This window comes from Phymastichus coffea, unplaced genomic scaffold (assembly GCF_024137745.1).
Source record: "Phymastichus coffea isolate CEN01 unplaced genomic scaffold, Cenicafe_Pcof_1.1 PCOF00074, whole genome shotgun sequence".
Classification (NCBI taxonomy): Eukaryota; Metazoa; Arthropoda; class Insecta; order Hymenoptera; family Eulophidae; genus Phymastichus; species Phymastichus coffea.
In genome coordinates, this window is record NW_026706885.1 from 217,854 (window position 1) to 233,479 (window position 15,626).

General features: G+C 29.8%; 3 protein-coding genes across 10 annotated transcripts; 2 read left to right on the forward strand and 1 right to left on the reverse strand.

Annotated features, from left to right (window-relative positions):
- Positions 1–432: 432 nt before the first annotated feature.
- LOC131668161 (probable elongation factor 1-delta) lies at positions 433–7,780 on the forward strand. Of its 8 annotated transcripts, none has more exons than XM_058942085.1 (9): positions 445–591; positions 2,516–2,633; positions 3,187–3,600; positions 4,762–4,860; positions 5,488–5,581; positions 6,295–6,470; positions 6,843–6,912; positions 6,987–7,112; positions 7,179–7,780. In XM_058942085.1, exons 2-9 carry the CDS (start codon positions 2,541–2,543, stop codon positions 7,331–7,333), a joined length of 1,227 nt encoding a protein of 408 aa, XP_058798068.1. In that variant the 5' UTR covers positions 445–591; positions 2,516–2,540; the 3' UTR covers positions 7,334–7,780. The 8 variants fall into 8 exon arrangements, with proteins under 8 accessions (XP_058798071.1, XP_058798068.1, XP_058798072.1 ...); XM_058942086.1 differs by lacking the exon at positions 445–591 and adding an exon at positions 601–744; XM_058942087.1 differs by lacking the exon at positions 445–591 and adding an exon at positions 1,272–1,407.
- A 1,668-nt stretch (positions 7,781–9,448) lies between these two features.
- LOC131668064 (splicing factor 3B subunit 6) lies at positions 9,449–10,806 on the forward strand. Its single transcript, XM_058941900.1, has 3 exons — positions 9,449–9,691; positions 10,237–10,355; positions 10,447–10,806. Exons 1-3 carry the CDS (start codon positions 9,659–9,661, stop codon positions 10,670–10,672), a joined length of 378 nt encoding a protein of 125 aa, XP_058797883.1. The 5' UTR covers positions 9,449–9,658; the 3' UTR covers positions 10,673–10,806.
- Positions 10,807–10,813: 7 nt separating this feature from the next.
- On the reverse strand, positions 10,814–15,046 carry LOC131668063 (serine/threonine-protein kinase tricornered). The gene is made up of 2 exons (XM_058941899.1): positions 13,478–15,046; positions 10,814–13,166 (listed from the first exon to the last, which is right to left on the reverse strand). The coding sequence occupies exon 2, from the start codon at positions 13,020–13,022 to the stop codon at positions 11,493–11,495; it is 1,530 nt and encodes a 509-aa protein (XP_058797882.1). The 5' UTR covers positions 13,023–13,166; positions 13,478–15,046; the 3' UTR covers positions 10,814–11,492.
- Between the last annotated feature and the right edge of the window lie 580 nt (positions 15,047–15,626).

Genomic DNA, 15,626 nt, shown 5'->3' on the forward strand with positions numbered 1-15,626 from the left:
TGTAAATGTAAATATGAAACCGATTGACGAATTGTTATAACAAAATGGTAATTACCTTAAGTAACTAATCAATTATATGTAATAAATTGAAAAATATAAATATTATCCAATTTAGGTTTTATGTCTAGAAGCAAATCTCAAAGTCGTTTTGTTAATAAATATACTAAGTTCAAATTGTTCAACATTCATTCCAATAAAATCTTGTTATAACATAAGATATATGTCTCTAATGTTATAACAATTAGTCCATCCCATATAACTATTTTGTTATAACAATTCGTCAATCGGCTTCATGTTTACATTTACAATTTTTTGAGGCTACGCACAATAAGAATTATGTCTTATCAATTTATGTTGAATTTCGAAGTTGGCAGCACTCAGAATTTCTTGATTTTACGCTTGCTGCGTGCGATTTACGTCTGTATTGGAGAAGCACCCTAAATTTCATTCACACAACACATTAGTAGATGATACCAACATACTCAACAGCGCACGCTTGATCGAGCTCTCCAGCAGCTTCTACTTTACTCTCTCTTGCTTGCGGTCTTCGCTTTCCCCAAGTTCCATCAACAGCCGCGTGTCAATCACCAGGTATTTAAATTTTGTCAATTTTTATCTCTTCCTCGATGACCTTTAGTTCAATTTTCCAAGTGAAATAATGTAATTCTCTTTGAGTTTTATTAATGTGATTGGAGTAAACCATTCTAAAAGTGTAGCACGCGAGACCGATCAATAAAGCACATGGTAACTATTTCAGAGGCGGCAAGTTTTTATTTGTTATTACAAAAAACCGCAATTTCGGTCAATTTATTAACTGAGATTAACAAAAATTTTATTTTTTAAAGTAGTAATAATTGTATTGAAAGAAGGTAACTATACGACATTCTGCTATATTAAAATTGTTCAACCTAACCTATAATCTTGGAATAATTGATTTGCGAAAATCTGTGAATCGAGTTTGACTCGATTCAATGATACAGAAGCTGATAATTTGATATTTCTTTTATAATAACTTTTATTTTTAGACATCAATTGATATTTCAGTCACAAGTTAATTATTTATAGCTACACATTCCTATAAAAGGTAAAGATCTTTTCGTTTTGTTTCTATTGTAGGGTTCTTATGAATCTTGCATCATGTCAACATTTCTTGGACTTATTGAAGAAATACCTGGAATTTCGATTGATTGTTTTAATGGAAAAAATTCAAATTCTTCAGCTTTTTTCTTGAGTCATTGCCATCAAGATCACATGAAAGGATTGTGCTATGAATTTTTTGATAGTTTAAAGAAGAATAATAACTATTTATATTGTAGTCATATAAGTAAAGTTATATTACAAAATTACTTTTTTGAATTAGATGTTTCATTAGTTGATGAATGTATTAAAGAATTGCCTTTGGATGAGGTAAAAATTATAGAATATTCACACAATGGTATTAATAAATCTGTCACAGTATCTTGTATATCATCAGGACACTGTCCTGGATCCATAATGATTTTATTTACTTTCCAAAATATTAGAATACTTTATACTGGTGACTTTAGAATAAATAAACATGATTATTCAAAATTGAAATCTTTACACATTTTTAATGGCAGTGAATATATTCCATTAAGTATTGACAAAATATATTTAGATACAACTTTTTTAAGTCTAAATTTTAGAGAATTTCCGTGTAGGTTAGATAGCTCAAAAGAATTATGTAAAACTGTTAAAGAATGGATAGATCTGGATAAAAAAAATATTGTTATATTAGAAATATCTGCTTTGTATGGTAGTGAGTTTATCTATCGTGAATTATACAAATTCTTGAATATTAAAATCCATGTAAAAGATAATGTTTACAAAGTTTATAGTCGAATAGATATTCTTTCAAACTGTGTTACTAATTTAAGCCAAAGCACACCCATTCATGCTTGTATGAATAAACGTAATAGCATGAAGAATATTTTAGGATTGCAATGTAGACCAAATGTTGTACAGAAAAATATTTTAACAATTGTTCCCTCTGTCTGGAAATGGGCTGGTAAAAACACATCTTGTATAAGTGAATGGGATACTAATAGAAAACAAACTAGAAATATTTGTTATTCAACACATGCATCATATAATGAACTTGAAGTATTTATCAAATATTTTAAACCAAAACATGTTTTTGCCTGTGTTTGTCCTGAAAATAATAAAAAAGAAATTAATGATTTATTACTTCACATTATGCAAAAAATCTATAGAAATAACACTTTAGAAAAATTGCATTCTAAAAAAAATTCGATATCATTTTCCACTCACAAAACATTTTCTAATAAAAAATTTAAATCTTCTGTTTTGAGTGATGATGAAGATACTTGACAAGAGTATTCTTTATACGTTAAATTCATAAAAGTATTCATTTATATATTATCTAATATAAGCAAAATTATAAATTATTTTATATAATTTTTATACATAATAAAAAATCAACATTAGTAAACTGTAAAGACTAATGTAAATACAACCTATCACTAATTTTCAGTTTACAGTCTCTACTTCCATAAACAATGGCAGGTTCAGCATTGGCACAAGAGAAAGTTTGGCTCGACAAATCATCCTATGATAAAGCTGAGTGCATTTATCAAGAGAAATTAGCCAAGGTAATGTTCATAATTGAATAATTCATCATTCATTGTTTTCAAATTCAGTTATCAATATCAATTAAGAATGTCTTCTCATAAACATGAATTTTCTTGATACATTAAAAGAAATTCAAATTTAAGCTCTTATCCTTTTTCTGGTCCCAGCATCCATAAATAGTAATTGCAAACATTTTTTCACAAGTAGTAACTAACTATTACTAACAACTGCTTAAGGGAATATCTGGTGGTTTGAATGCACAAATAAATCTAAAATATTGTTATAAAAATCTTAAGTAAAATACAATGCAGATTAGTTTTGTAATATTATGAGAATAATGAAAAGACTATACATAGGTAGATAAATAAAATATTTTCATTAATGCATTATCACCTAAAACAATTTTTGGCAATCATTTACTTTTTAAACAATTAATGTACATTCATATTCTTAATTCTATAATTTAATTGATAAGATTATTCCTACATATAGGAAAGAATTTTTATTTATAAACAAAAATGTGTTAGCTAGAATATTGGTGTGCACATATTTTTAAGCTAAAACTTTATAAAGGTGCAGCCAAGCAAGATTGTGGATGATATTAGTACTACTTATAAACCCACACCAATCGAAATTCAAGCAACAATGATTTCTAACTCTGTGCCAAAAACTAAATCCAAAAAAACTAAAGATAACAAATTAATTGCACAAGAAAATGTTACTTCTGAAACAACCAAAAATTCTAAAAATTTAAAGAAAAACAGTAAGAAAAAGGAAGAAAATGTTTCAGAGTGTAATAAAAATTATGAAATTGCTAACAATGTTAATATAAAGAGTGAGGATTCTAACATTAGTATTGAAACCATAAGCAATAAAAAGTCAAAAAATAAAGAAGCCAAAGAAAAAAAGCCTAAAGGCGAAAAAAAAATTAGAAATTTAGAAGAGAAAAATGTAATTGAAGACAACAAAGAACAATTAAATAATCAGGTATTGAAATAGTTGAATTAATATAGTTTGTTTGAAAGCCTGATGTATGTGATTTCAATTATTCTCTATTTTTTTATGCCTTTTAATTATGAGTTTTAGTACAACCAGTTAGATTTAAAAAATTCTGTCAAAATGAACAATAAAAAAATGATGTTTTTCAAAATAATTATATTATTTTGTGCTTACATATAATTGTTTGATTCAAAACAATTTCTCATTGCATGGAATTAGAATACTAACATAAATTATCTGCATGAGTTTAAAACAATATAAATGCACATAAATAACATTTTATTCACAATATCAAATTATGTTATAATATTAAAAGTCTATTTGACACTTCATAACTAAAATAGCAACAAACTGATTTGAAACCTTATTTTTAAATTATTATTTAAAAGATTTTTCAAAGTTTGGACCAAAGAACTACAAAGATTTTTTATTATTACTTTTATCCAACAAAAATTTTGTTTTTTTAGGTGATTTAGAATTATCCAAGAATGATTCATGCCTAACTGAATAGACATTAAGCATTGTTTTATTATAATAATATAAAATATATTTTTTCTAACAATTTCTAACTTGAATAATAATGTTTTTTATATGGCTAAAAAATCTGAATATTTGTATTTTGAAATAAGATAAATTCAAGTGACTTACTGTTACATAAATATTTAATTCGTAGCATGTTTATTAGATTATAAATAACCTATATTATATGGAATCTTTCCTTCTTTAATTATCCTTTATTTTTTAACTTCCCCATAGCACTGTCCATTATCCAACTGATAAATCTTTGCTTATATTTGCATGCCAAAAGTTGTACAGTGATATCTGCACTATAATTTATGAAATAGAATAGTGTAATTGTCGTTGTTGCATTTTAGAATTAGATAAGCTTATAAAATCGTCACATTTTTCGCATACTTACAGATGTATCTCCACATGCCCTTTTCAGAGTAAAATATTTATAATTAATAAACAACAAATTTTGATACTTAGAAGTTATGAGAGTTGTATTGCAAATGATTAATTACTTTATCGTTATCAAAAAATGTATCTGTCAAATGATTACAACGAAAAAATGCTAACAGTGGAGATATATTAGTAATTGCGGTAATTATCCTGGTGTGAGTTAAACTTCAATATCGGTGGATGCAGGGAAGTCAACCGTCCGTTTGCTCGATCTCTCCTGCTGGTGGAAGTTTAGCAGACGAGGTCGCCAAGGCTCGCCAACATATTAAACAATCTTTACAGTGTGTGAGTACTACACTCCTAGCTTGCCCTCTTGATTTAACAATATCGCTAGCTTATTAACTTTTTAATATTTATTTCTACTTGTCAAATGTTTTATGATTCGACTCCTTTATCCTATCCTTACAATTTCATTTTATTCATCGATTTGCTTTATTACATATTCCTGTCATCGATTCTTTCATAATTTCACACAAAAATTATTAAATAAAGAACTTGGCATGAACCATCGAACTTTAATTTTTGAAAAATTTTAAATATCGTCTAATTTTGAAAAAGGGTTAAGTTATTTTTATATTACTGTTTGACATATAAAAAGCTTAAAATTAAACACAAATTGATAAATTTTAACTGTATGTTTGTAAATTTTCAATGTTCACGACCAATTCTTATTGAATTATGAGTCTCACCGTAACGGTACCATAAATGCACGTATACAGAGCCTGTCTGTCCGTTGGAGCTTTACGTATTTGATGGACAGCCTCTAAACTTGAGTGCAGTTTGTTTATTGTATTATTTTTTTAAATTGATCTTGTTTTTCTTTTTCATTCCATTATTGTTTGTAGTTCGATAGAGTGAGATAATTTTTTGTATAAAAATTAGTTTTACTATATAAGATCATAATTTTTCCAGATGGACGGAATTGCTGCGTTAGCTGGTATCTCTGACAAAGATGTTGTATCACGGCTCGTAGCGCTAGAAAAGGAAAATCAAGAACTCCGAAATAGTATGTATCTTGCAAAAAGGTTGCAAAATGCACATATTAGTAACGCTTTCTCCCATGATCGCCTCTACCATAGTATCAAAAAAATGTCCATTAATAACTAATCATTAGGAAAATTATTATTTCTCATCATATTAACACTAACATACGATTAGTGTCGTAAAATTTTTACAAACAATACTGTACCAAATCACACAAGAGTCAAATCACATCAATTACTTATATACATATTGTCTCGCTATATATTTAAATTAAGTATTAGAATTCGTGAATCGATATTTCTATCTTTGTATAGTAATTGTTAAGTACTACATTTAATTAAATTATATGACTAAACTGGTCATAGCAGATAAAGGTTTGGTGATTCATGACTATCGCCAAACCATATTTGAGACACTCATTAAAAGTCTTCATATTTTATGTTTTCTGATAAATATGTGTGGTATATCAGTTGTACTTATAAAAATAAGATATTTTCCAACTAAAAAAATCCACTTTGTAAAGTAAATTGGAACTTGCTCGATTTTTTACGTTTTGCCATAATAATTCTTTTTACATTTATCAGCTATGTGTACACTTGATTTAAGTGAATAAATTAACACTCCCGTATAAGCATCTTCTCGATATTGAGTTTGGTCCTTGCTTGCAGATAATCATTCCAAATTAACTCATATGATAACATTACTTAGTTAATAAAAAATTATCATTACTATCAGTCGTTCAAGAACTTAAAAGCACAATCTCAAAATTGGACAACCGCGTAAAAACATTGGAAGGACAATCAGGCCAAGCACCAAAGAGTTCAGCTCCAGCTCCAGTAGCTCCAGCCAAACCAGCTAAGAAAGAAGAAGAAGAAGATGAAGATGTAGATCTGTTTGGCTCAGACTCTGAGGTAACCAATTCACGGCATACGCGTAATCTCAAAACTGTTACGATAAAGTTAAGAGTTGTAAAATAAGTTTGTTTCCAAGGAAGTTATCATGATTTCTTGATAGTTAATATTTCAAAGTTGACACCAGATATTCCCATATGTGTAAATATTACTTGATTATCCGTTATCGCATAATTTAATTCACAATTGTCATAAATTATGTAGATCAATCAATTTATTACTCTAAATCATAAGCCTTAGTTGACAGTACAGTTAAGGTATATTAATTATATTTTGTTTAGATCAGTAGAAATTAGTTTATTTTTCGTTAGTTCCCTTTAAAATTTTTGTTTCTTAGTTTTCATTTAATTACGCATTTAAAAAATATAATAGGGCGAAGATGCGGAAGCAGCAAAGATCAGGGAAGAAAGACTAGCGGCTTATGCAGCCAAAAAATCGAAGAGTAAGTTCATTTTCACCAAAAAGTTAATAAAATGGTACGAAAAAATCAAATTAATATTATTTTTAATTATTCAGAACCCGCACTTATTGCTAAGTCTAACATCATTTTGGATATCAAGCCATGGGATGATGAAACCGACATGAAAGCTATGGAAGCAGAAGTACGAAAAATTAAAGCAGATGGTCTTCTGTGGGGAGCAGGTAATTAATTTCTGCATACAAGTTGAATCATGAGAGTCGATGTTTATAAAACATTTATTCTTTCAGCTAAATTGGCGCCGGTAGCATATAATATCCAAAAGCTGCAGATCTCTTGTGTCGTAGAGGACGATAAAGTTTCTATAGATTGGTTGACTGAGCAAATTCAAGAAATAGATTTTTACGTCCAAAGTGTCGATATTGCCGCTTTCAATAAAATCTAAAGAATGTTTGTTTAACTCAATTTTAAAAATACAACTAAAAATAAGTCTTGTTCAAAATGGACAATGGATGGATATTGTGCCATTATTTTGTTGTTTCATTCCACTAGCAATACCAAAACTACTGCAAATATATTATTTACATGACTTTTACAAATATTTTTAAAAAATAAGAACCTATTTGTTGGAAAACGTGTATGGCATGCTGTGTATTAACTATATAGGGTATAGTTGATGCATCTCAATACTTTTCTATTTCTTGAATATTGTTTACTGTTTATTGTATGTATGAGTTTCAAAAGCGTTTTAAATTTTAACATCATATGTCATTATCCATGCACAAATTATTTCAAGCTCATTTGATTCAAATGATTTGTTGCTTTATGAAAAAAGCTTTAAAGTTTGTATGTATAGTTTGCTATCAAAAAGAAAATAAAAAACAATTTCATTGGCAGAAACTAAGAGTTTATTTTCTTGAAAACCTTATTTAAAAATTCTCAATTTATGGTAGTTGTAATTATAACAATGTAAAATATATTTTAATTTCGTTAATGCTTATTTTAGGAAATGATTTACATTTCAGCTGTCTATGTCATTTATACATATACATGTAATATAAAAATATGTGGCGTATATAAATTTGAAGTTACTCTTTGTTCTAAATAAAACTATTAGTAATTTTATTCAGCTGTTTATACGTAAGGTTGTTTATTTCCGACCAAATGACCAAATTCTATACCGTATCCATTTACAAAGGCGAGCAAGCGAGTTAAACTCGAACTGAATGTGATCACGCTAAAATGGCTCCTCATTGTTCAATCAAAATTCGATTCAAGTCCGATTTTGTGTTAGAGAGAAATCGAGTATACCAAAATAATCAAAACAAATGGGAAGTTAACCTAATGCAAACAAAAATTATATTAACACTGTAGTGAATATATCAATAATTTTTAAATTATCAATAGTGTAGACAGTGGTATAGATACTCATTTATAAATTGCATAAAATATTCAAACACATAGTAACTAGCACCTTTTTGTTTTTTGTTGCGCGCTATAATATTAAAATTAATATTAAAATTAGCTATTCAATCATTTAATTTGAGTGGACGTAGTGAACAAACCTTGTGTGGAGCGGTAGATTTCAGTAGTAATGGGCAATTATCACAAATGTAATCGATCGAACACAATCGATTACCAAACTCTATTCCAATCGATTAATCAGCTAAAATAATCAAAAACAATCGGATAATCGATTAATCGGTGGAAACATTGAAATAATTATAATTTATCCAGTGTTTATTAAATAACGAAATTTATCGAATCCAACTATTATTATTTACAAAGTTCTACTATACAATAATGAAATTGATCATGAACCCAATTAATTACAATAAATTTTTTCATGGAACTTTTATTTTTTGAGTTTAAGTAAAATGAAAAAGACTAGGTGCAGAACGTAAGTGACATACACAAATTGATAATCCCAATATGATCATTTACAACACGTGATAAGCTCAATCACAGGTTTTTGCATAATTTCCATCGAGATCTATCTTTGTCTTTTTGTTTTTCAGTTTTGTTAGTGAATATAGTCTTATCCAGATATTTTAATATTTTCATTGTTTCCAGTGATTTAATCTTCATCCTAGACGTTGAAAAAATGCATTAGTAAAATAAAACTCATTGAAGCTTGATGTATATTAAATTCAGTTAAATTATATTCAGAATACCATAATAAAATAAATATTTTTTTACTTACTACTTCTTAAAATAGAAATGATCAAATAATTTATTATATTAAAAATAAAATCAAAATTATAATCACACATAATTAATTGAATAATTAATTGAATATCTTGGATTTTTCAATGTCACCGGGGTGGGTTGGGATTTAATTGACTAGTCTTCCATAACTAAAAAATTCAAAATAATTTTAGTCGCGCACGCGTAATTTGATTTCGATTTCGATTACGAGTTAAAAATGAATCGAGCTACGATTAATCGGTGGCTCAAATAATCGACTCGATAATCGATTATGTACGAAAATAATCGGACGATTATTAAACATCGATTAAAATCGCCCATCACTAGTCTCCATGCGTAAAACAGAACAGAAGAACATTGAACACCGTACAGAACGTATTTACCAATAGTGCGCGGCATAGGGTTATTATATATATAGTTGATTTTGGCATCGTCAATAGTGACAATACTCAGTGGCATCAGCTCAAAAGGGATTGTTACAAATAGTTATATATTTATATCAACACGTTTTGGAAATACATTTATTTTTCGTTTAGAAAGTTAAACAAAACCCACGGTCAAGATGGCGATGGCAATGTTGCAGCGGCGTGCAAACGTAAGTAATTCTTATAAAAATGAAATAAATAGTTGAAATAACCTCAATATGTACACACCAATTATTTTATTTTCTCATTTAATTTACATTTCATTGAGTAAACTACAGGAGTATACATTATTATAATCATTTATCTATTTATTTATTCAAAATGTTCAGTTATATATTATTAATCATACTAGTAGGATTTAAGCACTAGTAGTTATCCAACTGCTAGTGATTGTGTGTTTTTTACCTTTAATAAATAAGAATCGAGGTAATAAATGCTTTATTAATTAAAACATACGGCTTCCTACAGTGAGTAGAATTAAAAATAATATTGTATTAAAATGATACAATATTATTATTATGGATTTCCATTTTCTTTTTTAATTTTAATTGATTTGAACATATTTTGCATTAATTTAAATTAAAAAGTCACTTTAAGATGACCAGCTGCTTGTATCTATACCTTATTAAGAATATTGTTGCATTGTAATTTCATAACCAAATGTTTTAGTTGTATATTTTTGATTAAAAATGTTTAAAAATTTGTCTTATTACAGGTAAGGTTGCCACCAGAAGTTAATAGAATCTTATATGTAAGAAATTTACCTTATAAAATCACAGCTGAAGAAATGTACGATATATTTGGGAAATATGGTGCCATAAGACAGATTAGAGTGTAAGTATTTATTAATGGAGAGATTCAATCGTTTTCAATGAAGTAAATCGTTTTCAATATAAATAATTAACCTTTATATTTTTTCTTTTAGTGGTAACACAGCTGAAACAAGAGGTACAGCATTTGTTGTTTATGAAGATATTTTTGATGCAAAGAATGCTTGTGATCATCTTAGTGGTTTTAATGTGTGTAACAGATACTTGGTAGTACTTTACTATCAAAGCAACAAAGCATTTAAGAGGGTTGATGTGGACAAGAAACTTGATGAAATAGAAAAAATCAAAACAAAATACAACTTAAATGAGGACAAGAAGTGAAGGAAATATATTGTATTTTCTAAACTCCTTTATTTACAATGTTAAAATACAAATTCACTTGAATATATATTTATTACAACATTCAGTAAATTAGATTTGACTAATTATAATAAATACAGTATATATATATATATATATATGTATGTATATATATATATATATATATTTGTTTCACTTCGGTATACAAATTATACAATGCATTTAGTTAAAACAAGGAAGATTTTTTCAACACAACTTTCAATGTATAATTCTATTTTCAATGTAAATACATTCAAAATTATTCTAGGATAGTACTTACTTATATTTTAAGCTAAATAAAGACTTGAAAATGTAAATATAATTTTTTTCATAAAAGCTATTACAATTTATGTTTACACCTAGTAAAAATTACCAAATGTTTAAGCAAAACAAATGGTTTCTTCGAATCATTTTTCCTTCCTCACTTATAAGCTTAATCAATACTTATGAATTTGCTAATATAGACAATTTTTTCTAGTTTTCATTTATTTCATAAACACTTTTATTTCTATTAACTATAAAAACTTGTAAAATAAATTAATTATGGAAGAACCAAACCCCAAAACTATTTGCAAATAGCTATTCGATGAAAAATGAGTGAAAATCTATATAAATAACACCTACTTGAAAGTTCAAAACATGTAAAAACAAAATTTTTCATATTACTTTTCACATTTTCAAAATTGATTGTATTTACATCAATGTTAAAATATATTCTATTGCCTAATATAATACAATTATGTAAGATAAAATAAATTCAAATAATAAATTTTCTTTACAAATCTTGTGAAATAAAAAAATCTTATTTTTTGTTTGGTGAACCACGCTGCGTCAAACCTTCGAATCGTTTGAATGTGTAATTAATAAATACCCAATCTTTATAGATTATTTCTCCGTCTTGTGATGCAGGCGCTGAAGTTATCTCGAGTTTGACATCGGGAAACTCATCAAAGTTTGAGGTATCGTCAATTGACTTTACTTCTACTGGAATGGCTGCTGGTCTTTCCCTTATATGATCCCAGTCAACTCCACGGAAAAAAGGAGCAAGTTTAATCTCTTCAATACCGCGTTGGGAGCCCAAGCGTTTATCAGCTTCCATACAAAACTTGGTGATAGTATCCTTAGCCTCTTCACTAATTGGTACTTCAGGTGGAAAAACAAGAGTTTCTCTCCAATTCATGACTTTTTTGTATGTTTCTTGTGGATTCTCGCTACAAAACGGTGGATAGCCTATCAGCATCTCATACATAATGACACCTAAAGACCAAAAGTCACAAGCTGGCCCATAACCAGTTTGAAGAAAAACTTCTGGGGCAATATAATCTGGAGTGCCAACTGTACTATATGCTAAGGCTCTTCTATTTCTTTTCCAACTCTCAGCCCTTCTTTTGCTGTCTATTGCGCTGTTACTTCCACCACTGCATGAAGCCATAAAATCGGATGGCTTTGCTTGGCTAAGGTCACGGTAAAAATCAGTTCTGTGAGATTTCTTTAATCCTGTACATAATCCAAAGTCAGACAGTTTAATATGGCCTCGAGCATCTAATAACAGATTGTCTGGTTTTATGTCTCTATGAATGAATCCAAGCTTATGTATAGAATCGATAGCTAAAGCAGTTTCAGATATGTAAAATTGAGTGCAATCTTCTGACAAAGTATCTTTTTTCATAAGAAGAGTCATCATGTCTCCTCCAGGAAGAAATTCCATTATTAAATATAAGTTTATTGGATCTTGAAAACTATAGTACATTTTCACCACCCACTGATGATCAGCTTCTACAAGAATATCTCTCTCAGCTCTAACATGAGCTACTTGCTCTTTTTCAAGCATATCAGCTTTTCGGAGGATTTTCATTGCATACACATGGCCAGTATCCTTTTTCTGAACTAATCTGACTTCTCCAAATGCTCCTCTACCTATCACTTTTAAGGGCTCGAAATCTTCAACCCCAAGTCTAGAGCGTTTTAATCTAAGAAATTCAGTTTCTTTTTGTGCATGTTGTATGCGCTTTTCTTGTCGTTGTTGCTCTGAGAGGGCCTCATCTTTCAATGACTCTTCTAATTTTGCAAGTCTTTGTTTTCTTTCTATATGCTGAGCAATGAGATTGCTATAATAATTTTCTAAGGTTACTTTTGCCTTAGTAGCTTTGTCAAAAGTATGACCACTAAATCTAATGGTGTTATCGGATGCTGACATCTCTAATATATTTTCAAAATTAGAATGTATGAAATTGGAATTGGAATGTAGAGAGGAAGGTCCTTCATCATCAGAAGCTCGACTTGATGCATTACAGTGTTGGCGGTTATCACTGTTTGTCATATCGTCACACATTTTGTCAATAGAAAATAATCTTCAAGCTATATATTTTTTTTTCTCAGCAAAATGATATCCTCCATACAATCAATACAGAATCCACGTCACATTTACAAAACGCTTTAGAAACAGCAACAAGTTTCACAAAATAGCTTGTCAGACCTGTAAAAACAATAATCACAATGCAAAGACATCAAATGTATAAAGAATACGATTTTTTTAACCTATCACCGCTCAACCAGGAAATGGCATACTCTAGTAATATAATGAATTGTGGTGGGTATTTTAATGTGAAATACACATTTTAATAAATGCAAAAAGTTTGTACATTAAATGTGGAACAAAAGGCTAAGAAATAGTTTGTAAAATGAAAATCAATTTTTTATGTAATAATCCGCATTAGGTCGCATTCTTTGATTGGGCGTCAGGAGATTAATGAAATCTAGCACAAATTACTGATGGCTCAATTGTACCTGGGTAGCGTTTGTCAAAAACAGTCTGGACAACTTGCAATCGTAATCCAGCGGAATAAAATAGTTGGCTTGTCTCATCATAGATAAGATGCCTCGGTAGTAGTAAACGGTGTCAAATGTCGTACGAATGTGATTGCAACGAGAAGGACCGTCGCGTTGGCAAAATGTTGGCCGATGTGCTGGAAGGACTAACTCAACAGCTACTAGAACTATTGCCACGGCAGTTACTCGACGAGCTCCTCTACGATGTCGATCCGGAAAAGTTGCTGTACACTGTCCTTGCCCTCGTCTCCTTCATCTTTGTGTTCGTTCGACTCTTTCGAGGTTAGGACGTCGTGTCGCGGCTACGGCTCAAGTTAATTTACTTTGTATAAATAATACACCACACATGCTCAGGTCACGCGCTTATGTGCGTGCAGCGACACAAACTGTAATGTCTGTGTAATGACTAACGCGGCTGCTGCTAGTGTGTACTCGCTCTTTATCCTCGTATTTGTGTGAATATATATAAAGCTTCGTTCCAGCTCTGATTATCCAACACCTAGATATCGGAGTGATTCGCTCTCTCGACTGTTGGTGTCGTTGCCGTCCACGACGCGAGTGCTAAATTTACACCAACTTGTGGTGATGGTTGCAAAGGAAAGGTCAACCGCAAAAGAAAGGATGCTATGCATGCATGCACACGTGCAAATTTTCTGGTATTCCCGTATGTAAAAAAATATTTAATCATGCTAAGATCTGCTCCAATATTATTTTATATTCATTTATCAAAAAAATTACATATCAACCGATAGAAGCTAAAGATAGATTGGAGCTTGCAAGCTATTTAAGTACACATTTTTGTATACTTATTTTGTATGGGCGGGATGACATGGACAAAAGATTATAGTTCAACTAAATTTTTCAATAATTATTATTGTTGAGAAAACATTCAAATTCATTAACGATTTAAAAAAGTTTCCTAAGTAAAATAAGTGATTATATTCTGAGTCATTGTAACAATTGCGAACATTGTCAAATCGGTCGAAGCTGGCCAAAAATAGACGTGACCTCGCTAAAAAAAAGAGCAACAAACGAACGAGGCGAGAGCGAGAGCATGCAAATGAAAGTGAAGCAGTGGCGGCGGCGGTGGTGGTGCGTAAGTGTGCGTGCGCGTAGTGGTAAGGAAGTGGGGAGGGAGTGCGTGTGACGCCGCACCGCCTCGGTATTGTTATTGTTGTTGTTGTGACGGCCAGGCCTTCGCGAGACACCGGCTTCAACGCCATCCTCGACGAGGTGGGTGTCGTCAACTTCCTGTTATATATTTATACTTTCTCAATTTTCTTCTTTTCTTTCTCATCTGTATTTCACTTATGTCTTAGCCGGTAAATGCGACTGCGTGTGTGTGTGCGAGCTTGTAGTTCAGCGACATGCAAATGCGTGCCTTAAGAATTCGCGAATGCTACCCCTTTTTTGAGGTTACATTTTTGCGAGTATTTTGGATTTTTCGCAAGAAGCTTGATATTCTTAAGTATTTAATCATCGGATCAACATGAGCGAGGTTTGTTTCAAAGGGCTTTTAGTACACTTGCTGTACTGAGCTTTCATATTGTATTGATTTTTTTCTACGTTTCATGGGGAGGGATATTTGACGATATAGGATAGACTTGATGCGTGGAAGCATGGGCAGTTGGAGCATTTTATTTCTATCAATGTATTTCTTATATTTCGCAAATACATGTTTTTTGCGAGATTTTATTTAAAAATTATAGTTGCGAGTTGATGCACTGACACATATATATTATTTTTATTTATGATATAAAGAATTAAACTTAATAAAATAGTTGCTTGAAAAACAGAAATCTATAATTTTATTTTATTTCGCCCTTATATATAACGATTATTCAAACTTTATTATGCAAGTAATATTGTAAAATAAATAATATCTAAATTACAAGCTAAGATGGAAAATGATAAATTAATGACGCTGTGTCTAAATGATAATGTGATGATTATTGTACTATATATTTATTTATAAATGTTAACAGCAATCTTACAAAAATATCGGACTATATTATTTATTTAATTAAATAATTGTTCACATTTCACGTAAGTTTTATATGCCAAGAATATTTCATCCCCGTTTGCTTTGTAGTAAAGACAAATAAAT

Coding starts and splice junctions, on each gene's coding strand:
- LOC131668064 (XM_058941900.1), top strand. CDS start 9,659: ATGGCGATGGCAATGTTGCAGCGGCGTGCAAAC. Junction 9,692..10,236: donor TGTTGCAGCGGCGTGCAAAC/GTAAGTAATTCT, acceptor GTCTTATTACAG/GTAAGGTTGCCACCAGAAGT. Junction 10,356..10,446: donor GCCATAAGACAGATTAGAGT/GTAAGTATTTAT, acceptor TTTTTCTTTTAG/TGGTAACACAGCTGAAACAA.
- LOC131668063 (XM_058941899.1), bottom strand. CDS start 13,022: ATGTGTGACGATATGACAAACAGTGATAACCGCCAACACTGTAATGCA.